At 56.3% G+C, this 23,013-nt stretch overlaps 2 protein-coding genes across 4 annotated transcripts; one reads left to right on the top strand and one right to left on the bottom strand.

The window, feature by feature from the left end:
• Window positions 1–10,860: 10,860 nt before the first annotated feature.
• LAMTOR4 (late endosomal/lysosomal adaptor, MAPK and MTOR activator 4) lies at window positions 10,861–12,799 on the top strand. Of its 2 annotated transcripts, none has more exons than XM_063137424.1 (4): window positions 10,861–10,884; window positions 11,337–11,417; window positions 11,640–11,757; window positions 12,438–12,799. In XM_063137424.1, the coding sequence occupies exons 1-4, from the start codon at window positions 10,876–10,878 to the stop codon at window positions 12,533–12,535; spliced, it is 306 nt and encodes a 101-aa protein (XP_062993494.1). In that variant the 5' UTR covers window positions 10,861–10,875; the 3' UTR covers window positions 12,536–12,799. The 2 variants fall into 2 exon arrangements, with proteins under 2 accessions (XP_062993494.1, XP_062993495.1); XM_063137425.1 differs by lacking the exon at window positions 10,861–10,884 and adding an exon at window positions 11,098–11,203.
• A 1,448-nt stretch (window positions 12,800–14,247) lies between these two features.
• Window positions 14,248–21,736, bottom strand: TRAPPC14 (trafficking protein particle complex subunit 14). 2 transcript variants are annotated; one of them, XM_063137684.1, is made up of 11 exons: window positions 21,204–21,736; window positions 20,992–21,087; window positions 20,740–20,869; window positions 20,533–20,619; window positions 19,983–20,103; window positions 19,094–19,241; window positions 18,799–18,881; window positions 16,293–16,456; window positions 15,783–15,937; window positions 15,395–15,588; window positions 14,248–15,215 (listed from the first exon to the last, which is right to left on the bottom strand). In XM_063137684.1, the coding sequence occupies exons 1-11, from the start codon at window positions 21,606–21,608 to the stop codon at window positions 15,062–15,064; spliced, it is 1,737 nt and encodes a 578-aa protein (XP_062993754.1). In that variant the 5' UTR covers window positions 21,609–21,736; the 3' UTR covers window positions 14,248–15,061. The 2 variants fall into 2 exon arrangements, with proteins under 2 accessions (XP_062993754.1, XP_062993755.1); XM_063137685.1 differs by lacking the exons at window positions 20,992–21,087; window positions 21,204–21,736 and having other exon boundaries at window positions 20,543–20,619; window positions 20,740–20,756.
• Between the last annotated feature and the right edge of the window lie 1,277 nt (window positions 21,737–23,013).

Consider the following 23,013-nt stretch of genomic DNA (forward strand, 5'->3'; position numbering starts at 1 on the left):
GGCCTCTAGTGTGGGAGAGCCCACAACCTCCCTAGGTCACTGGTTCCATTGTCGTACTGCTCTAACAGTCAGGAAGTTTTTCCTGATGTCCAGCTGGAATCTGGCTTCCTGTAACTTGAGCCCGTTATTCCATGTCCTGCACTCTGGGAGGATCGAGAAGAGATCCTGGCCCTCCTCTGGGTGACAACCTTTTAAGTATTTGAAGAGCGCTATCATGTCTCCCCTCAATCTTCTCTTCTCCAGGCTAAACATGCCCAATTCTTTCAGTCTCTCTTCAAAGGGCTTTGTTTCCAGACCCCTGATCATCCTGGTTGCCCTCCTCTGAACCCCCTCCAGCTTGTCTGCATCCTTCTTGAATTATGGAGCCCAGAATTGGACACAATACTCTAGATGAGGCCTAACCAGGGCCGAATAGAGAGGAACCAGGACCTCACGTGATTTGGAAACTATACTTCTATTAATGCAGCCCAAAATAGCATTTGCCTTTCTTGCAGCCATATTGCCTCCGCGCTTCGCCTTCCCTCGCTCCTGGCCAGAATTTAGGGCCCTGGTCCTGCAAAGCACTGCATGGTGGTGGTGGTTAAATGATCTCTTCCTCCGGAGCAGCTGAGGGAGGTGGTTTGCACCTGAGCTCATTTGGCCATTAAGAGGCAAAGCCTACTTAAGGTGGGGGAGAGGCAAAGTCCCCCGATAGTGCTGATGTTTCGCCCCCCTCCTTTCTTCTGCCACCTCCAGCGACCATGTCGGAGGAACAGCCGTCAGCCAGCGCACCCCTCTTGCTGGCCGCCGAAGAGTCCTCCTCCTCCGGACACTCTCTCCTGATGGGTGAGCACCTCCCCTCCCCCTCCCTCCCCCATCCTTTTGCTCCCATGCACCGACCCACCCAACCCGGAATGATCCCCACACAACTCTGTCTTCTCTTGTAGTTCTGGTGAAGCTCTTGTTTGCGGCGCTGCCCATCGCTGGAATCACTATTGGTGAGTGGCAAAGTTGCCAGCCGGCCAGCCCCGGGGATGGGGCGGCCGGGTGACTCTCCATGGGTGGGGCTCCTGCCGCTGTCTTGGTGCAAGCAAGGGGCGCTTCTGCACGAGTGAAGGCGCCTGGCTCTGCCGCTAGTCCTTCAAGGGTTTTCTGCACTAAGGGGAAAGGTGGAAGGGAGGTGGGCATCGGCGGGCATGTATAGATTCCCCCCCCCATGTTGCGGGAGGTTCAAAGCCTCCCTGGAAGTGCCCTGCGGCTTCTGCGGAGTTCCGGCCCAGTGAGCCCGGCTCAGCTCAGTCTGCCATTTGGCCGGAGCTCCGCGGCTCTTGGAGGCATCCTGTTCCTCTGATGGGGCTGGGCTGCAGCTTTGGGGCACCCGCTTCTGGGCCACAACTGTTGCGTTGGCTCGAGCTTGCTCCAGAGAGGGCCGTGCTCTGGACCAGCCTGTCCTGGAATCAGGTTGTTTGCTGCTCTCTGGAAGGACGTCTGTTGGAGCCTGTCTCTGCCTCAGTGGCTCCTCGGCTGTTCCACACATTATAGAGTCACAGAATAGGAGTGTTGGAAGGGGCCTCTAAGGCCATCGAGTCCAACCCTCCCCCCCCCCCCGCACAATGCAGAAACCCACCTTAAAGCACCCCTGACTGATGGCTGTCCAGCTGCCTCTTGAAGGCCTCTAGGGTGGGAGAGCCCATGGCCTCCTCTCTAGCCTTGGGCGAGGGTCCCCATAGGCGCCTACACTGGATCTGTGCCATAATTGGTGAGAGCTGTCTTGATTTTGCCCATCTGCTGGGGGCGTGGTGCTTGCTGGGCTCCTCCTCTGCAGCCACAAGAAAGGCTGGTGGGCTGCCCTTGTTGCTGGGTCAGTGGGGGGTGGGGGGAGGGATTGGCCAGACAGGGCAGTGGCGGGGGGGGTGCAACAGGGAGAGGGGGCTCCAGGAACCCACACGCAAGGGCTGAGACTGCTCTGCTGCCCCTCCGCCCTCAGGAGCAGTCTATCTTGGCCAGTGCCCCCGGCAACCGCTCCTGCCCATCTACTTGGTTGTCCTGGGTGTTGTCGTGATCCTGCTGCTCCTTCTCAGCTGTGTCCCCTGTGGTGATGGCACTGACCAGACCAGCGCCTGGACCCGCCGCGGCCGGGCTACCTGCCTCCTCTTCCTCTGTGCCTGGTTCATTGCGGGTGAGTGGCGCCCTTCCGCCCCTGCTGTGCTCCCCTGTGCCCGCTGGCCGGCCTCCCGTTGCTTTGGCCCGCTCTCCTCCGCTGGCCTGGCCTGGCCTGCTCTGCTCCAGAAGGGGGTGGCCCAGCCTAGGCTCCCTCTCGCCTCCTCTCTCTAGGCTTGCCTGGAACCTCAAGTAAACACCAACTCCAAAACAGAAGCCCTCCAAACCATGTTGATCCCACTGTTTGCAGTGTGTGCGGGTGTCCTGCTGCTTGAAAGGACTGTGTGGTGGAAGCCGGGGGGGTGGGGGGAGAACCCTCTTCAGCTTATTGCTGTCTTGTCCACACTTTCTCTGGGACGTACTGTTCATGCCGGCCTCTCCCCACCCCCGCATTCCTTCTGGGCCAGACTGGTGTTTCCACATTGAGGCTGGGCTGTAGAGGCCTCCCAGACAGGACTGGCTATTTCCTCTCCTTCGCTCCACCCCCCCCCCCCCCCCAGCCATCTGGGAGATTGATGAACTTATTTTATTTAAATTTATTTTATTTAAAACATTTATATCCCTCCCTAGATTATTAAGATCTCAGAGCGGCGTACAGATGGGAGGGCACACATTAATGCAACAAACATGCAGGGTCAACCGTTATTCATGTCACATGTTAACCCAGGCTCTTCAGCTTGACTTTTTCCTGAAAGTCCTGAAGTGTTTTGGATGGACGGACTTCCCGGACCTCGACATGAGGTGACAATAGTTTTTGCTGACGCCTGAAGCACAGAGTTGCTCTTCACCGTGACTATATGGTTAATTTGTGTGAACCGCTCCAGAGTACTTTGACTAGTGTAGACATGTAACAAACAAACAATGTTTGTGACATACGGGAGCATGTTCAATCAGGTTTGGGCTTTTCTTTTCAGGGCTTGGCTTAGGTGCAGGCAGGCAGGAGTGCCAAGCCAGCAGGGCCGGTAACTCCAGTGGTCTGCATGCAGAAGGGCCCAGGTTGGACCCCCAGCTGCATCTCCAGGTGCCCCCCGCCTGGCTGCCTGAGCCCCTGGGAAGCCATTGCTGCTGCTGTCACCGCTGCCAGAAGACTCACCTCGATGGGTCAAGGGCTTGGCTTGGTGCAAGGCACCTTCCTGTGTGTGTATGCTTGTGTGCCCCCTTCTAATCTCTCCTCCTCTTCCTGCCCCCCCAACAGGAAATGTGTGGGTCTACCCCATCTACCCACCCGACTACAAGGCCCGGGGCCACCCCAGCTTCTGCCAGCAAACCCTCTTCCTCTTTGCCTTTGGCATCACCACGGCAGTCTACGTGGCCTTGGCCGTGGCCCTGCTCATTGCTCTCTGCATCCTCACAGGCATATTCGTGTTTGATGCCATCCTGCCCTATGGTGGGCATGGCTATCGTGGGGGCCCATAGCAGCTCTTGGAGTGCTGGGGGGGTGGGAGAGCTAGGCTCTTTGGTTGTTGCTGGGCCTTTTTCTTAATAAAGCTGATGTTGCTGTACATTGTTTCCCTTCCTTTGCTGTCTTGGGGTGAGCCCCCCCGCCAAGGCAAACCCTGCAAGACCTCTGGCGCCCTGCTTCAGCCCCACCCTCTGCCCTTCTCCAGCAGGTGCCAGTGCCTGAGGTGTTGCCATGTCTTCTCTTTCCCTCTCCCCTCCGCCTCCCCACTTCTCAAACTGAATTCTCTGTGTGTGTTTGAGTAGAGAGAACAAGGGGAAGTGGCAGAAGGGGAAGGAACCTTGACTGTCCCAAGCTCCCGGCAGCTGCTGTCTTCCTCTCCGCCAGGGGAAGGAGAAATCCTGTTCCCAGGGATTGGTGTGTGTGCAACGTGTCTTTCAGGTGCCATCCCCCCCTGCAACCTGGGAGCTGAGCTGTGGGAGACCAGGCAAGCTTAGCTGTGCTCTACTGGGAACCATCTCTTCTCCTCTTTGATCCTGCTCTACAAAAAGTAGAAATGTGGAAATACCCCTGAGGTTACGCTGTTCGCCAATTACCACCTCTGACCCATGGACAAGCTGCAGCCACTGCTGCAACTCCTTGCCCACCCCCAGATCAGCTTGCCACAGCTGGGAGCTATTCCCACCTTATTGGGGGAATGTCCCACAGACCTATTGATAGCAAAGATTACTGTGCCCCCACCCTGCCAATATCACTCTTGTCATGTGGTTTGAGTGCAGAGTCCAGGCATAGAGCAAGAGAGGATCAGGCACAGAGCGAGAGAGAATCTGGCTGAAGACATGCCCCACCCACCACCACACCTTTGGGCTGGGGGCTGCCTCACTCTCACCACTCTCATGGTGCTCATTTCTAATGGGTGGCTGGGGATGAATCGGTGCCAGCAGAACACCCTAAAAATGAAGGGAAAGGGGACAGGGCAGACAGGGGATCCCTTCTGCAAGCCCCATTACTTTGTATTTTTATTGTTGTTTATTCATTCAGTCATTTCCGACTCTTCGTGACTTCATGGACCAGCCCACACCAGAGCTTTCTGTCGGCCGTCACCACCCCTAGCTGCCCCAAGGTCAAGTCCGTCATCTCCAGAATATCATCCATCCATCTTGCCCTTGGTCGGCCCTTCTTCCTTTTGCCTTCCGCTTTCCCTAGCATCAGCCTCTTCTCCAGGGTGTCCTGTCTTCTCATTATGTGGTGAAAGTACTTCAGTTTTGCCTTTAGTATCATTCCCTCAAGTGAGCAGTCTGGCTTTATTTCCTGGAGTATGGACTGGTTTGATCTTCTTGCAGTCCAAGGCACTCTCAGAATTTTCCTCCAACACCACAGTTCAAAAGCATCTATCTTCCTTCGCTCAGCCTTCCTTATGATCCAGCTCTCGCAGCCATAGGTTACTACAGGGATGCATATAGTTTAATATTAGGTGCACGTTAACCTTCTCCTCATGCCATCACTGTTAGTGTGGGGAAGTGTGTGGTGTCAAAACAACTCTTTTGACTGGAGAGAATCCTGGTGCATCTTGAAGGGGAAAAACTTCTGGTCACGGGGATGCAGAGGTAGCCCAATGCCTGGGTTGGGGCACAGATCAACATCCGCCTGCACAGAAATACAGGCGGATGAGACTGGGAGCCCCGTCGAGAGCGTCTGGATTAAAATAAATGGGGCTAGGAATAAAAAGAATATGATAATCGGAGTCTACTACCGACCACCCAATCAAGGAGAAGACGAGGACGAAACTTTTGAGAAACAAATTGCCAGTGTTTCAAGGAAGTGTGATGTAGTAGTGATGGGGAACTTCAATTACCCTGATATCTGTTGGGAGACCATTACTGCCAAAAGCGGCCCTTCCAAGAAATTCCTGACATGTATGGGTGATAATTTCTCCTACAGAAAGTGGTGGAAGGAACTAGAGGATCGGCAATCCTTGACTTGTTATTGACCAATAGGGATGACTTAGTGGATAAAGTGGCAGTTACGGAACTCTGGGAGAAAGTGACCATGTCATACTTGAATTCTTGATTTTGAAGGAGACAAAAGTCGAGCATAGCCATACATGTACTCTGGATTTTAGGAAAGCTGATTTTAATAAACTCAGAACAATAAGTAAGGTCCCGTGGCAAGGGAGCCTAATGAGAAAAGGAGTGCAGGATGGGTGGGAGTATTTAAAAAATGAAATTTTAAAGGCACAGTTACAAACAATTCCAACAAGGAGAAAAGATAGAAGACAACAGAGGAAACCAATGTGGCTCCACAAAAAGCTTATTGATGAACTGAAAACAAAAAGGGATACATATAGGAAGTGGAAGGAAGGCCAGGCTACAAAAGAAGAGTACAGACAAGTGGCGCAGAAGTGCCGAAATGGCGTCAGGAAGGCTAAAGCTGTGAATGAGCTGAGATTAGCGAGGGATGCTAAAAGCAATAAAAAGGCTTTCTTCAGATACGTGAGTAGTAAAAGACAGAGGAAAGAAATGGTGGTTCAACTGCTTAATGAGGATGGCAAATTGATAACAGACGACAAAGAAAAGGCTGAAGTGCTCAATTCCTACTTTGCCTCGGTCTTCTCCCAAAAGCGGGTCTATGACCCCCCTGGGAAAAGTGAAGCAGAAGTTGAGGGGGCAGGATTGCAGTTTGGGATTGATAAACAAATGGTCAAAGAACACCTAATTTTCTTGAATGAGTTTAAATCTCCAGGGCCCGGTGAACTGCATCCTAGAGTAATGAAGGAGCTAGCAGAAGAACTCTCAGAACCTTTGTCTATTATCTTTGCAAAATCATGGAAGAGGGGTGAGGTGCCGGACAACTGGAAGAGGGCTAACGTTGTCCCTATCTTCAAAAAGGGCAAAAAGGAGGAACCTGGGAACTACAGACCAGTCAGTCTGACATCCATCCCTGGGAAATTCTGGAGCAGATTATAAAGAAGTCAATCTGTAAACACCTTGAAATCAATGCAGTGATTACTAGAAGCCAACATGGATTTGTCAGGAACAAATCCTGTCAGACTAATTTGATCTCATTTTTTGATAGGATAACCTCCCTTGTGGACTGTGGGAATGCAGTGGATGTCGTATATCTTGACTTCAGCAAAGCTTTTGATAAAGTACCACATGACATTCTGATTAACAAACTAGCTAAAAGTGGGCTAGATGGAACAACTATTAGGTGGATCCACAGTTGGCTACAGAATTGGACTCAAAGAGTACTTATCAATGGAACCTTCTCAAACTGGGGAGAGGCAACGAGTGGGGTGCCGCAGGGCTCAGTCCTGGGCCCAGTGCTCTTCAACGTTTTTATGAATGATTTGGACGAGGAGGTGCAGGGAACGCTGATCAAATTTGCAGATGACACAAAATTGGGTGGAATAGCTAATACCCTGGAAGACAGAAACAAACTTCAAAGTGATCTTGATAGGCTGGAGTGCTGGGCTGAAAACAACAGAATTAAATTTAATAGGGATAAATGCCAAGTTCTACATTTAGGGAATAGAAACCAAATGCACAGTTACAAGATGGGGGACACTTAGCTCAGCAATACTACAAACGAGAAAGATCTTGGAATTGTTGTAGATCGCAAGCTGAATATGAGCCAACAGTGCAATATGGCTGCAAGAAAGGCAAATGCTATTTTGGGCTGCATTAATAGAAGTATAGCTTCCAAATCACGGGAGGTACTGGTTCCTCTCTATTCGGCCGTGGTTAGGCTTCATCTAGAGTATTGTGTCCAGTTCTGGGCTCCACACTTCAAGAAGGACGCAGACAAGCTGGAGGGGGTTCAGAGGAGGGCAACCAGGATGATCAGGGGTCTGGAAACAAAGCCCTATGAAGAGAGACTGAAAGAACTGGGCATGTTTAGCCTGGAGAAGAGAAGATTGAGGGGAGACATGATAGCGCTCTTCAAATACTTGAAAGGTTGTCACACAGAGGAGGGCCAAGATCTCTTCTCGATCCTCCCAGAGTGCAGGACACGGAATAACGGGCTCAAGTTAAAGGAAGCCAGATTCCAGCTGGACATCAGGAAAAACTTCCTGTTAGAGTAGTGCGACAGTGGAATCAGTTACCTAGGGAGGTTGTGGGCTCTCCCACACTAGAGGCCTTCAAGAGGCAGCTGGACAAGCATCTGTCAGGGATGCTTTAGGGTGGATTCCTGCATTGAGCAGGGGGTTGGACTCGATGGCCTTGTAGGCCCCTTCCAACTCTGCTATTCTATGATTCTATGATCCGCTCCTACTTGGAATTGCTCAAAAGACAAGGGAACTAGAAACAATTTCAATCTTGTGGATTCAGAAGAATGTCAAAAGGAGTATGGAAAAAGGAAACCTAGGCTCATGCAGCCCCCACTTTTAAGTCAAGTCTGCATTTACGTTCAAGTCATACTAAAATCCCATGCGTGCTTACCTTTGAGTAAATCCCATTGAACACAGGGAGATTTACTTCTGAGTAAACAGAAGTAAAACCTCAGAAGTAAGTATAGGGTTGCAGAGCACTTCTTTCCAGTTTGTTGTTTTAGACCTTAAAAAAAAAAAGCTTCTGAGTGACCACACTATGAAAGGTCAGTTCTATATATGTTCACTCAGAAGTAAGTCACTCTCTGTTCAAAGGTAAGCATGCATGGGATTTTAGTATGACATGGATGTAAATGCAGTTGAAATCAATGGGATTTACTCTTGAGTAAGGGAACCAGAAGATCTCTATTTTATGAACTGGAGATGCACAGCTTTGCATGATGAAAGTAAAGGAAACTAGACCCTTCACAATTGCAAACAGGTGGACTTCTGCACTGGCGGACTATCAGGAAAAGGTTTTTAAGGGGGGGGATTTAAAAATTCCTAAAAAATCAAGGAATGAACTGATCTGACTCAAACTTGGCATGCCTAAAGCCCTACTTAAGAGCTCTCAAGGTCCCAAGTTTTATCTCTTTAGCTTTAAAAATGAGGGAGCTGCAGGCAAGGAGCAGTAAAAAGTCCATTCATTCCAGCATTCCACATGGAGTGCTGGCAGAGAAGAACTGCCCCGCCCTCCCCTTTTGTCAGCAAGACTTCATTCAGAACACATGCCCCCAACAAAGGAAAAAAAGCAAAGGGGCAGCACTACATGGCGGCTTAAGGGCACATTAAAGTTGCTTGGGGGGAAATAATCTAGACTTCCCCCACTCCAAAAAGAAACAAAACATGGAGGGGAAGAGGCGAGACGAGCACAGGGCAGGGATGTCATGTGAGTACCAAGCTGCAAAACCGCATACCAGGCATGGTGAACGTGTGATAAATCGCTGGTGTGTTGGAGCTCTTGGTCGGTAACCAAGAAACACATTTACAGGGAAGAGGGAGACAAGCCACAGGAGCCCTGCATAGTGACCCCCCCCAGTCCCTCTCTGCCCCCTCCCTACGCTGACCTCCTCTGTTTTAACAGGCTTTGTGAAGGGGTCTCATTGTTGGGAGTGGAGGCAGCCCCCCCCCCCCCGGCTTTCTCCTTCCTTTCCCATGGCTGACCTTCAACCTCCTTCTTTGCCCTAACACTGGAGCCTCTGGACTGTGCCTGAAAAGCAGCAGAGATGGAAGGGAAGGATAGTGGGGGTGGGGTGGGGTGGGGTGGGGTGCTGTTGCTGAGTGGGGAGGGGAAAGATTGGGCTGAGCTTGAGACCAGCTCCACACTATAGATTTATACAAGGGCAGTATGATCTTGGGAGTTTTATTTTCTATTTCTTTCCTAATTATGCCTTCCATGGAATTTGCCTTTTTATTATTATTTATTAAATTTATATACCGCCCCATAGCCGAAGCTCTCTGGGCAGTTTACAAAAGTTAAAAACAGTGAACATTAAAAGTATACAAAATTTAAAACTATAAAAATATAAAAACAGTATAAAACAACAGTATCCATTTAAACAACAACAGTTCTGGGGTCCATTAAAAAACAAACTTAGCATATGCTATTAAATGCCTGGGAGAAAAGTGTTGACCTGGTGCCAAAAAGATAACATGTTGGCGCCAGGTGAGCCTCATCAGGGAGATCATTCCATGATTGAGGGGCCACCACTGAAAAGGCCCTCTCCCTTGTTGCCATCATCTGAGCTTCCCTAGGAGTAGGCACTCGGAGGAGGACCTTAGATGTAGAGCGCAGTGAGTGGGTAGGTTCATGTCAGGACAGGCGTTCTGTCAGGTATTGTGGTCTCAAGCCGTGTAAGGCTTTATAGGTTAAAACCAGCACCTTGAATTAGGCTTGGAAACATATAGGCAGCCAATGCAAGTGGGCCAGAATCGGTGTTATATGTTCGAACCTTCTGGTTCCTGATATCAATCTGGACACCGCATTTTGCACAACCTGCAGCTTCTGAACCGTCTTCAAAGGCAGCCCCACGTAGAGGGCATTGCAGTAATCTAATTTGGAGGTCACCAGAGTATGGACGACTGAAGCTAGGTTATCCCTGTCCAGACAGGGGCGTAGCTGGGCCACCAACCGAAGCTGGTAGAAGGCACTCCGTGCCACCGAGGCCACCTGGGCATCAAGGGACAGAGATGGTTCTAGGAGAACCCCCAAGCTACGAACCTGCTCCTTCGGGGGGGGGGGGGAGTACGACCCCATCCAGAACAGGCTGAGCACCCCACATCTGTTCACAGCATCTATGCACTGGGTCTGTTTTCACCAAGCTATCCACCACGACCCAAAGATCTCTTTAGGACATCAGAGGAGCCCTGATCTTGGACCAGACTCAGGGCCCATCTAGTCCAGCATTCTGTTCACAGTGGCCAGCCAGGAGGAGGGGCCAGGCCCTATCCTGACAGGGATGTGCAGTGGGAGGCTGGGCCCCGTCCCATTCCGGTGTCCTGCACTGCAGGCTGGTTGCGATCCGCTCCCGCTGCACTCGGCCGCGTCCCTAACACGCACCATTAGGCATGGCCTACACTGCAGGGCTGTCGTGTAATCCGGCCACATTCTAACCCCACCCGCCCTGCTTCTCCTTATGGCGTGGGGGGGAGGGGGAGAACGGAAGAAGCGGGCGGGCGAGGCGGAGGAGCTCTGCCCAATCGGAGTCCACGTAAATACGCCCTTGGTGTCCGCCCGCCCGTCCGTCCGTCCTCCGATGGGCAGCTGCCTCTTCCGCCCCTGCAGAGGGGAAAGATGTACCCGGAGGAAGTCCTGCGTGGCGGCGACGGAAGCGCCCCTACACTTGTACTATCTCTATGCCTCGCGCCCTTCCTTGCCTGGTCGTATTAATACCGCGCTCGAGTCGTGCGGGGTGAAGAGTCATTGCACCGCAGGGAGGCGCGCCGTGGTCAACCCGTCCAACGCGGAATGACCCTCGTAGGCTCCCGCCCGGGAAAAAGCTAACGCCCCGCCTCCGCAAGGACCGCAGCCCAATGGGAGCTTAGAATGAGGACTTGCAGCGACTGATTGGCCCTGAGGCGGCGAAGGGCCTGGAGGGTTGAACTTCCGGCATGATGCGAAAGCCACCTCCCACAGGCCGCTGTACGAGAGGGCTTTCGCCATAGAGGGGCGGCAGGGGAAGTCTAGAGCGGCTTCCCGTTTTCGCCGGAAGTCCTGGCCTCAGCTGACCTGGCTCACGTGACGTGCCTACCCGTTGACTGGCAACTGGCAGGGAACCCACCTCTCCCCAGACATGGTGGGTCCTCGCGGGGGCCGCGGAAGGAGCCCCCCCGCGCGCGGGTGGTGGTTGGGACGTGGCCGCCCCTCTGCCTGGCTTTCCGGCTCCTTCTCTCCCTCCCTCCTGACTCTCTCTCTCTCCCCCCCCCCAGACGACGGCGCTGACGCAGGGCCTGGAGCGCGTCCCGGACCAGACGGGCTACCTGGTCATCTGCGACGGGGCGGTGCTGGCGGTGAGTGCCGGGACCGGGGGTGGGGTGGGGGTGGGAGGAGGAGGAGGAGGAGGAGGAGGAGGAGGAGGAGGGGCGCCGCGAGAGACTCGCTGCGGGGCTTCTGAGCGCCCTGGCCCTGCCGGGATGGAGGCGGGGGGGGGTAGGGTGCGCGTGCGTGCGGGGGGGGGGCTGCGGCTGACCCCCTCCCTGCCTTCTCTCTCCCTCCCTCCCCTCCCCGTGCAGTCGGCCGGCGACCTGGAGAACGACGAGCGCACCGCGGGGGTGATCTCGGAGCTGGTGAGCACGGCCTGTGCCTTCCGCGTGCCCCGCTCCCCCGAGGTGCCCTTCCGCCGCATGTCAGGTGAGGACGCGGCACAGCCCCACACGGGCGGCAGGGGCGGGCAAGCAGCCAGGCCGCTGTTCGTGGGCTTCCGGCGGGCGAGGCGTCGCGGAGGGAGCGCTGCCTTGTGACCCGCCCCATGGGCTCCCTTTTCCCTGCCCCACCGTAATCCGGGCCGGTGGGGGCGGGGCGGGGCGGACCCCTTGGGAGCAGCTCCTGCGGTGTTCCTGAAAGACTGAAGGAAGTGAAGGGAGGTGGGGGCTCTGCTCGAAGGCCTCTTGAGCCCCCAGAAGCAGCGGGTTCAGGAGCCTTTGGGGGAGCGAACCTTGGGATGGAGGGGAAAGCAGAGCCGGCCATCCCTGCGCCCCGATCTGCTCTTCCCTTGGCGTGGTCCCTTGAGGGCTGCCCTCCTTTGCCCCACAGCGGATGGGATGGAATCTAAAAAAGGGCGGGCTCCACCTCTGGGGCTGGTCCCTTCCCTGCCCATCTACCGAAATGCCCACTCAGCGCATGCGTGTGTGTGTGTGGTGGGGGGTCGCGCTTGGTGCACCTCTGCTGACATCCATCTCAGGCCCACAGTCTCTCCTGCTGCACAGTGTGATGTGAGAGTGAAGTGGAGGGATGGCTGGGAGGCAAATGGAATGAACAGACATCCCTCCAGCCGTGCGCTTCCTCTTCCTCTCTCTCCCCCCCCCCCCCAGTGGTGTTTGGGGAACACTCCTTCCTCGTGACCGTCTCTGGCCAGAAGCTGTTTGTGGTGAAGAGGCAGAACAGTGTCCGGGAGCCGGTGATTGTCTGAGCCCTCCGATGCCACGATGGCTGCTGCTCTTACCGCTACTACTAGAACTTGGAGGGTTGGGGGACAGAGGGCCGTGCGCCCCTTCCTGTTGTGTGCACGGCTCACCGCTTTGTGTGATTATATGTACGTGAGTGCGGGTTGGATGACTCACTGGGGATGCTGCATGTATTGTTAAGGGCCCTTCACAAAATGGGGGTTTAGTACTTAAAACTGGGGCTCTGACAGAGCTGGATCACATGAAATAAAAACCTTTTTTTAAAAAAAGATTGTTAAACGAACAGCCAGCAAGCAACTTCACAAAATGCCTGGGCTCTCCCTGTCTGAGGAGGTCCAGGTTCTTCTCCTACCCTGACACCCCACCCCCCATTGCCTAGGCACCTCAGCTTGCTTTTAACTTCATGGTTACAGAGAAAGCCCTGAAACTTGTGCTGTAGAAAGTTCAGTCTGGCTTTCTCTTCATCAGGAAAGGGAGCTTTGATGCCTGTCACAGAGCTGGGGTGGGGTGGGGGGGAGGACCTCTGGGCCTGGACAAACCCATCCTGCCTGGGATCCAAATGCCTGCTGGTGTCCTCCTGAAGCCCCCCCCCCCCCACTGAAGGGGGTTTGGATCATTTGGTGATTTCCTGGCTTTGGCTTGCTCCCCCCCCCCCCCCCCGGCAGGATTATCTTTTAAGCTAAGAGCTGCTGGTCTGCTTGGCCCCTTGCCTTTTGCCCCACCCACCACTGGACTACATGCTCCCTGTGCCCCTCCCCCCCCAAGCCCGATGCTTCTCTGAAATGGACTTGACTCTCAGAAGGAATGAGGTTTAATGCTCTGCCCCCCGGCCTGAAGAAGTAGTTTTCTCTAAGGCCGGAACGGACTTCCCTTGCCAGGATGTGGGTGGAGTACAAGTCACCTTAAAAGGTGCTCTAACCGTGGGTGGGATGACAAGGGCTTCTTGCTCTCCCTGCCCAAAGATACAGCCCTGCCATTTCTGAGGGCTCGTGCCCTGACCCACTTTCTGTTGGAGGCTGCCTGGTCTTCGTTCCAAGGGCAGCAGGGCAATTGGTCCGATTGGGACCAAGGCGGGCCTGGAGCTCTTGCCGCTTCCGCCCTTATGGCAGCATGATGCTCTCTGGTGGCCCCACACAGCACACGCGTCACATTCGGTCCCTCAGTAACAGCCTTCCGGTTGCCGCCGCCCTCTTCAGCATCCTGGGTGCTAGAGAAGCCCCTCACCCAAGGGCGCAAGCAGGGGATCAGCCCACCTTCCTTCAAAGGCAAAACGAGCCAGGCCTTTCCCCAGCCCCCTCACCCCCTTTCCCATTCTAGACTAAGCACAGAGGCTGTGCTCTCCAGTGGGGCTCCTGGGCACGGGCAATTCATGCGGCCAGTGAACAGACCGATCGCCATTTGGCAAAGCATATTGCAGGCGTGAGCCCTTGATCTGAAGTGGCTCTGCAGTAGGGAGGGTAAATCTCCCCCCACCTCATTCCGGGGTCTCAATCCAGATTAGGACCCCTGTGCTTGCTCTGGAGTGAAAAAACAGCATGTGTACTTTGGGCAAAAGGTATGAAAAGCCAACAAACCCAGCCCCCTTCCGTGTGGAGCAGGCAGGTAAAGATAAAAGAGATTGGGCTGGTGGGTCTGTTACCTGACCGCCAGCCCCCTGCAATGTCCAGCCTCAATGCGACCCCTCAGCTACCACAGCCACCAGCAAAGGCTTCACAACTGTTCCAGCCAGCACAGTTTATTCACAAACATACATTCACACAAACAGTTGGAGCTTGTTGGAGGCAAATAAAAAAATATAAATAACAAAAAGTAGATAAAGTGCAACTGGGGTGGGTTAGCGAAGTGGCCGGCCAGAGACTTGCCCTGCTCACCCCTGCATTGATGGCACAGCTTCCAGCGGGGCGGCTGTGTGCCCAGCCCGGGGGGCAGGAATCCAATTCCCTTCCCAGTCATACGAAGTGGCACAATCCAGTGTGAAGTGAAATCCGCCCAGGACCTCCAGCGGCAGTGAAGGTGCTTCTCTTCCAGCAGGGGGCAGCACAGTAGTCCAGCATTCAAAGCCTCCAAGCTGTAGCAGCAGCAGAAGTTGCTCTTTGTGCCTTGAGACAATGGGGAGGGGGGGAGCAAAGAGGGGGAGACCCACCCCCTTCCCGCTGCTAAAGGGGGGGGCAAGGAGCTTCTTCCTTTCTGTTCCAAACCCAAAGGAAAGAGGGAGGGAGGGAGGGACAGACAGGCACAGGGGCTGCAGTGGAAGTGGAGGATGGCACTGCTGGGGGCACAGCGTTGAGCCCCTCTTGTAAGGGAAGGGAGGGGGCAGGCCCCCTGCCAGGTTCAGTAGTGCCCTTGTGTGCAGCAGAAGAGTGACCCTGTTTGGAGCGCATGGTGGCCTGGAGGGGTGATGGGGTCAGCAGCAAAGGGGCATTCCATGAGGGGTGGAAATAATGCCAGGGGAAGGGATACTTCCCTTTCCCGGGAGGATGCGCAGCACCTCCATTGTGGGGATGGGGAAAGGGGGTGAGATTTCCTCCCGGTCACGTGACAGGGGCAATCACCAGCACTTTGCACTCCCGTTTGGCAATTTTGTCAAGGGAAAGAGCTGCTTTGTCAGGGGGCAGGTAAAGGGGGCGGCCCACCGGAGAGCCCACAGGGGGAGTGATGGCCCGGCGCTCCATAACGCTACCTGACCTGTTGCGAAGGAACAAAGAGAAAGAGAGACATCTCAGGGGAGGGGGGCAATCCAGCCCTCCCACACCTGCGATTGTTACGCAGATGCGAACCCAACTGCCGGTTCCGCCCAGCTCCTCCACTGTTCCCCTCTCCCCAAGAGGCAGAGGAAGGCCCTTGCCCCCCCCACAACCCCCTACCTCATGAGGTGCCCCCGTGCCGGCTGCTGATGGGAGAAGCTCTGGGATCGGCCTAGGCTGGCCTGGTGCCGCTCCACCAACTCTCGGACGGCAGGGCTGCTGGGGCTGCTCTTGCGAGAGATGGGCCGGGCCTCTGGGGGTGGGTTGGAGACGCTCGCCGTGAACTGCAACTTCAGCTTCATGTGCTGAGAGAGCTGGAGTGCGGGTGGGACACAGAAGGTTGGCGAGGGGCCTAGCTCTGGCCCAGAGGCCCCTCTTCAGCCTTCAGCATGGCAGGCGCCGACTTGCTGCCTGAGATGGCATTTGTGCCCCAGGCAGGAAGCCAGAGTCAGAGCACAGCGGTCCCAGAGCCCAAAAGGTTGTGGGTATCTGGGCATGGGGGTGTTACCTCATACAAGCCGGCGCGCAGAGCCTGGAATGTGACACGGAACGTGCGGGCGCTGCCCTTGCGGGAGAACCCCAGGTTGTTCAGGGGTGTGTGGCAGACAATGGCATCCTGGGTGGCCTGAATGGCACGCCGCTCCTCAGAGGACAGCTTCTTGCCTGCAGGGGGTCCAGAGGCAGGTCGTCGGTACTCGGAAGAAGGCGGCATGCCCCGCCCACCTGGCGCCAGACAAAAAGCCCTCCCCCCCGCGCTCCAAGGAAGCATGGTTGGAACAGCCGCTAACCCCTTGCAGGCTCCCCCTCCCTCGTCCTCTAGCAACAAAAGTTGCCCCTCTTCCACCAAAGGGAGCTTTCATTTCTCGCCAGCGTGCCCAGTGGCTGCAGATAAACTGGAATTTTCTTGTGGTGCTCCTCCTTATGCTCATACACCCCATCTTGTAGGGCAGAGAGTGATGGACTCCTCCCCCCCCCCCGGTGCCAGTACAGCTCCCCACCACCACGCTGGGCTGCTCACCAGCAGCAGCACTTTCAGGCGTCCACACCAAGCGCACAGCCAGGAAGTCCTGCAGGTTGTTGATGAGGGTGTAGGTGACGGTGAAGCGGCGGTGCAGGGCCACGGGCGACTCGCACTCTGCTGTCATCACAAACCGGGGACGGGCCAGGCGGATGCTTGGCAGCCTGCGCAAGAGCAAGAGAGATGTGGGAAGAGGGAGAGGACAGAGTGTCTCCAGCAGGCAGGATTCCCCTACTTTCTTTGATGACTCTGTGAACGGAAGTGGAAGGGCAGCACACAACCCAAGGAATCAGGGAGAGGATCCGATGGCCTTCATTCCCACACTGGAGGCCTTCAAGAGGCAGCTGGACAGCCATCCCTCAGGCATGCTTTAAGGCAAAGCCCTGCAGGGAGCAGGGTTTGTGGACACGATGGCCTTAGAGGCCCCTTCCAATGCTATGATTCTAGGATTCCTCCTATTGCCCATGGCAGGGAGCTGGAGGAACTGGGGAGGGGCGGAGTAACTAATCCAACCCTGAAAGCTCCTTTAGTAAAATAAATGTACCCTCACTCACTGCCCCCCCCCCCCCAGCGCCCCATGAAGCGTAGCCACATTTTTACTGGAACAAACTGTTGACAAGGGGAAACCCACAAGCAGGACACGAGTGCATTCCCCCCCCCCCCCCCGGCCCATGTTCCCCAGACTGGCGTACATAGGCCGTAGTGCCTCTGATACTGGAAGGAACACACAGAGCCGTTCTTCTCTAACAGTTCTGCTGAGCTCCGTTTCATCACTGCAGCAGGGGCCAACGCCTGGATCTTTAATAGCAATGCAAGATTTAAGCAGTCGTCAGAGAGAAGCCCGTCACAATGAAGCGGGGTGGGGTCATGCCCCTTGCAGTGGGGCCAGTGGTCTTTGCCACACCAGTCACACTGGAGTGCAGATTGTGTACAACTGGCTCCTTCTGGGGGGCAGCTGCAGATACAACGCTTCCTCTCATCTGGATTGTTCAGAAGTTCCACCAGCAGCAGAGAAAAACCTATTTTTCAAGGCTTCAACTGAGGACTGCATTAATCCAGTGTGCCCCGAGATACTTTCCACCTCTGCAGTTTGCAGCTCTGCCCATGTGCTGGGTAGCAGGGTGGGGGGTGGGGAGATGCCCACACAAGCCAAGCTGAGAGCATGTGCAGGCACAAAGCTCCCATCCGTCGCTGAGATGTGGCCTCTCACTCCTGGACGTCTCTCTGCTGAAGCAGCAGGAACAGCCTCAGTTACGCCTGGAAAATGTTGCTTCACTCAGCCAAAAGATGGTTTGTGTGTGTGCAAAAGGTGGACCATGAAGGCCAATGGGACAATTATGGGGCAGGGCAGGTGCCTTGAGATCCTTGCTGGGCCCCTCCAGTGGCAGGGCTGGCAAAGCAGTCCTGCGTCATCAGCTCCAGCCTCCAGCACCACAGCTAGACCGCAGTTCCGTTGCGGTTCAGATTCTCCACAGGAACCACTGGGCACCCATTTTAGCCCTTTGCAGTGGAACTTGCAAGGATAAGAACACAAGAGGCCGCTCAGAGGCAGCTCCCTCTTTCCCACAAAGGGGATGCCCAAAAGCTGGACTGAAGCACGACAACACCCTCCCCGCTCATGTTCTCCAGCAGGTGGTCCTAAGAGGCATTCTGCCTCTGATGCCAGAATAGCATGTAGCCATTGGGACAAGTAGCCATTGACAGTTTTCCAGAAATTTGTCTAGTCCCCTTTTAAAACCATCCAAATTAACGGCCATCACTATGTCTAGTGGTAGCGAATTCCATAGTTACTGCTCTGTGAAGAAGTCCTGCCTTTTCTCTGTCTTGGCTCTCCCACCATTCAGCTTCATGGGATAATGACTCCAATGGATTCTAGTATTACGGGAGAGGAAGGAAAACATATCTCCACATTCTCCACACCTCTATCAGGTCTCCCCTTACTTGCCTTTTTTCCAAAGTAAAGAAGTCCCAGATGTTGCAACCTTTCCCCTTACAGGAACTGCTCCAGCCCCTGGATCAATTAAAGTTGTTAATTATGCTTAACACAGACAGTGCCTTTTTCACAGCAGGTGCACAGTGGGTCCCTGTTTCCATTAAGCGATCCACCATGACCCCAAGATCCCTTTCCTGGCCAGTCAGTTGCCACTATCAACGTATATGTGAAATTAGGTGTTTTTTGCCCAGACCTGCATCATTTACGTTGAACTGCATTTGCCCTTTTGAGGTCCGCCACCGTCTGACACCTTCAGCCAAGATAACACCCACAGAAAACCATGTGTGTTGTGTTTTGCAGGCACTGGTGGCCCATTTGCCCGACTTGGCTTTTCAATGACAGCCTGCCCCCACCCCCCCGCATGGCTCTTCGTGTGATGTGTTGTCTGCATTTCCCTGGTGGAGGGGAGGGATTTGCACTGCTCCCCAACCATCTTACTGTGGACTGAAGAGCAGCTGCCAAACAGGCCTCGTGGGAGGTGCTGGGGCAGCCAAGAGCAGGGTGATGTCTCACCTGTAATGTGTGTAGATGCTGGTGGTGAAGGGCAGCTTGTGGGTCGACCACTGCACCACTGCGATGAGAGGAACCTCCAGGCCCTGTGGTTGGCAGGCAAGAGGAATTGAGAAGCACGCGGAGCTGGGCACCGCCTCCCGTAGCGCCTTGCCTAGTCACTCTGCCCCCCCTGCAGGGCTGTCAAGAGGCCACCCGTGGCTCCTTGCCCAGACCGCTGCAGCCTCTCCCCTCCGCGTGGCTCGTGGAGCAAGAGTGCTCCCCCTCGGCATGGCAGCAAGGTCCTCGTGACCCTCACCTCCTTGGTGCTGTCAGGGGGCTGCTCCGGCGCCTGCAACTGGAAGAGAAAGTTCTGCTCCTCGAGAGCACGGAGGGAGCACGGGCAAGTCGAGGTTGCAGAGGAAACACGGCAGAATGAGGCCATGGATACTTCGCCTGACTGGTGGCTGGGAGGGGAGATAAGATGGGTGAATCCTGGAGAAAGGCCTCCCCCCCCAGCATGTGCAGACGCCGTCCCCATTTATCCCCGATGCCCTGCTTTCACTCCCTCCCCCTGCCCAGGGCAGCCAACACCAGGAATCCATGCCCAGCCCAGCCCAGCCCAAGGTCTCCTGATGGGCATCGCTGGTCCTTCCTACCCCCATCCCCCCCTCACTTATGAGAGAGAGAGAGCACACTTCATGCCACCACCATGGAAGGCCTGCAGGGCGGGGCACTACCCATACAGGCCTTCCTCTGCCCCTAGAGCAATGTGGGGCGCACCGATCTCCTGCTGCAGCCAGTGCCACACTGTCATTGAGGGGAGGAATTCCCCCCCCCATGCCCGCCCACCCGGTGCACCACGGACTCTGCAGCCAATGTTTGCTGGGGGTACAGCAGTAGCAGCTACAGCCAGAGTTGTGCAATGGACTCCTTCAGAGAAACAAGGGATACATCCTCCTAACTAATATGCCACGGAAACAGCAAAATCCCCCACTGGAATCCCTCCTCAGCACAGCTGGGCTTGGAGAGAACAGGGCAAGGGGGACGGGGAACTGTTGGGTGCTGCTCTGAAAGACTGGCATTGGCCTGTTTGGAGAACAACAGAAGGTCTTCCCAGGCCCCAAGGACTGGCGAGTCGGCCCACTGGCTGCAAGAGCGCCACCCCTTCGCCACTCCTCATCACCCACCGCACACACTTTCCTTACCAGACATCGTCAACTAGCAAGACGGACCCATCAGGCATCATGGGAAGATAACTGGCATTAAAATTGGGAAGGATCCGCACGTCCCACACGGACAGCTCCTCCTGGGAGGCTGCATTCAAAACTAGGGAAGGAGCACGTGCAAAGACAGGGGTGAGGGGGTGGGGGGGCAAGGCGGCAGCTCAGGAAGGCCAAGAGGCTGCCTGCCAGACGCCCCCAGGTGGCCCTGCACCCTCCCCAACTGCCCTCCAGTGGCAGGCAAGCACACACACCCCAATTTCAGCTGGCACAGGATGTGGCCCATGCGTATGAATGCTCTCACACCTTATTGGGCAGGGTGTGTGATTGCGCACAGCTACCTCCAGGAAGGGAGGGACAGGGAGTGGCAGGTCCCCAGAAGACAGAGAGGCCCTGCCCCAACTACTCTGCACATATGTGCCATCCTTGGGCCCCTCAGACCTCGCCCCTACACACAAGTTGGCTCCCTTGGAACGCTGAAGAGGCCAAAGACAAGCCCCTCCCTCTTCTCCCCACCTGCCCGCCCACCACACACCTTTCAGTACCGTCAAGTATTTCCCTGAGACGTTGAGCTGCTGGCACTTCAGCTCCGGCGGAGGCAGCACGGTCAGTATGGTGCTCACTGTGGGGTCAAAGGTCAGAGGGAGCTGAGAAGGCAGCCCATGCGCAGGACCTGGGGGCCCTCCACCTTGAGTATGGAAGGGAGTGAGGATGTGGCCCAGGGCAGCTGCCAGGTGCTCACCTTGTGCCTTGAAGGCCCCCTGCTCCTCCCGGAAGGTCTGGGAAGGGGCTCGATCCTGCAGGATGCTAAGGTAGCCCCGTTCCCGCACCTCTGCTTTCTCTTGATCTCGCTTCCACACTGTCACCACAATCTGAGGAAGGAGAGGTCAGCCATGCGGAGAAAGATCCCATCCCGGGGCGGGGGTCTACAGCTGGCGGCCCACTCAGCCCATGCCGGGGGGGGGGGGAGGAACTGATGCTGCCTGAGGCTTACCTTGGCTTTAAGGGTGCTGGGGGGCAATTTGTCCAAGGAAATGGTGAGGGGGAAGATCACCTCGTCGGTGGAGACGATGGGCTCTTCGATGGGCACCTGCAGGCACGGAGGGCGGGGAAGTGTCAGGGGCCCGCTCTGGCTCTGCATCAGGGCCTCTGCTCCGTCCCACCCCTCCCAGCCCTGCGCCCCCCCCCCCCGGGGTCCGGCCTTACCCCTGCGGCAGGTCTCGCTGGAGGTCCGTGTCCATGGGTCAGCAGGGCCCGGCAGTCCCGGAAGAGGCTCCCGCCGCCTGCGGTAGAGGCCTCCCTTTCTCCCAGGTCTTCCTCTGTGTCCGCCCCCAGGGGCGCCGCCCCCTCATCGTCCCCGGCTGGGCTGCCCCCAGGGCTGACGCTGGCCAGGGCGGAGAGGGAGCCCGCCAGCTCTCCCCATGGGGGACGGGACCCCCCTGCACCTCCGGAGCGGCAGCGCAGCACCAGCAGGAAGCGGACCGTCTCGCCTAGGTAAAGGTGGTTCCTCCGCGGGAGGGCCCGGTACCGGCCCGGCTCCCCCAGCAGCACCTCCCGGCCCGGGAAGGGCACCGCCGGAAAGTACATGAAGTAGTCGCATTGGGACTCCATGGCTGCGAAGGGGAGCTCCAGGGGGGCCGTGTGTGTGTGTGGTGGTGGTGGGGCGCTGGCAGGGGATCGATCAGAGGTGGGAGGGATGAATCTGGGGGTCGATTCGAGAGGTGCTGCGGAGGGGGGCAGTGGGACCCCAGCATCGGAGGGGAGCGGGCTGCAGCCTCGGACGGACACGGTGGCTCAGGAAGGAAGGGCGGGGAGGGGGGGAACGGAGAGAGGGAGGAAGGCCCGGGGATGGGGTCGGGGAGCAATTCCGGGCTGAGGGGAGATCCGGGGGGGGGGGCGACCAGGAGGGAGGAGTGATGGGGAGAGAGCGAGGAAGGCGCCGGCGCGGGGGTGGGGGGCAGCGGCAGCAGCAGGCGGAGGAGGAGGGCCGGCCTCAGCTGCGGGGCGGAGCGAGCCAGGAAGGAAGGAAGGAGGAAGAAAGAAAGAGCGGGGGGAGGGGGAGAGGGGGAGAGCTGCGCTGCCCCCTTCCTCGTGGCTGGAAGACGACAATCTCCGCCTCTGCCCCCCCCCTTTCAGAGCCCTGCAAAATCCACCCCCACCACCCCCGGAGTGGCCGTGCCCACACCTTCTCGAGGACAGGGCCCTGAGGAAGTGGGGCTGTCTCTGCTGGGCTGCTCGGGTGCTTCTCCGAGCTCCCCCTGCGGGAGGGGGGCTGGGTCCCTCCGCTCTCGGCCCTGGGAGGGGACGAGCCGCGGAGATTTCCGGCGCAGCAGGCGGCGCTCTGAGGCTCGGAAATGGCTAGTGAGTGTCTCTGAGCAAGTGCAAAGGGCCTTTCCGAGGGCGGCGGCGGCGGCGCTGGCGGGGATTTTTATTTATTTATTTTTATTTATTTATTACATTTTTATACCGCCCAATAGCCGAAGCTCTCTGGGCGGTTCACAAAAATTAAAACCATAATATAACAACCAGGAGGCTTCCCACCACGTGCGTGCCGCGGTCGTCCGGGCGCATCTCCCAGCCGCTCCCCGGCTGAGGGAGGCGCCGCCGCGCTGGGTGGCCGACCCTCCTGGCCTGGCTGGCGACCTCCAGGCCAGAGGCGAGGAGCGGGGCGGGCGGCTGCGGAGCGTCGCCACCCGGCAGTGTGAAAAGTCAAAGCAATTCGCACCCTCGGTCAACGGCCGCAGGGCCTTTCCTGCCGTGGAGCGCAGCGAGCGGTTCCTGTCTTGCAGCTCCTGGGGGCAGCTTAGGAGCTGTTGCCGGGAGGGGGGTGCAGGGAAAGCAAATGAGACCCAGGGACATGTAGAGCGGAGGATGCGTTCACATTTATTTTTAGAAAACGTATTTCCCCCTCTGTAAAAAAAAAAAACCCTCTAAAGGTAAAATTCTTTCCCAAACTGCATCATAGTGGGGTTTTGAGGCACAGGCTAGGGCTCAAAAAGTGCTGAAATGGGCGGGG

The sequence above is a fragment of the Elgaria multicarinata genome, chromosome 11, assembly GCF_023053635.1.
Source record: "Elgaria multicarinata webbii isolate HBS135686 ecotype San Diego chromosome 11, rElgMul1.1.pri, whole genome shotgun sequence".
NCBI lineage: Eukaryota > Metazoa > Chordata > Lepidosauria > Squamata > Anguidae > Elgaria > Elgaria multicarinata.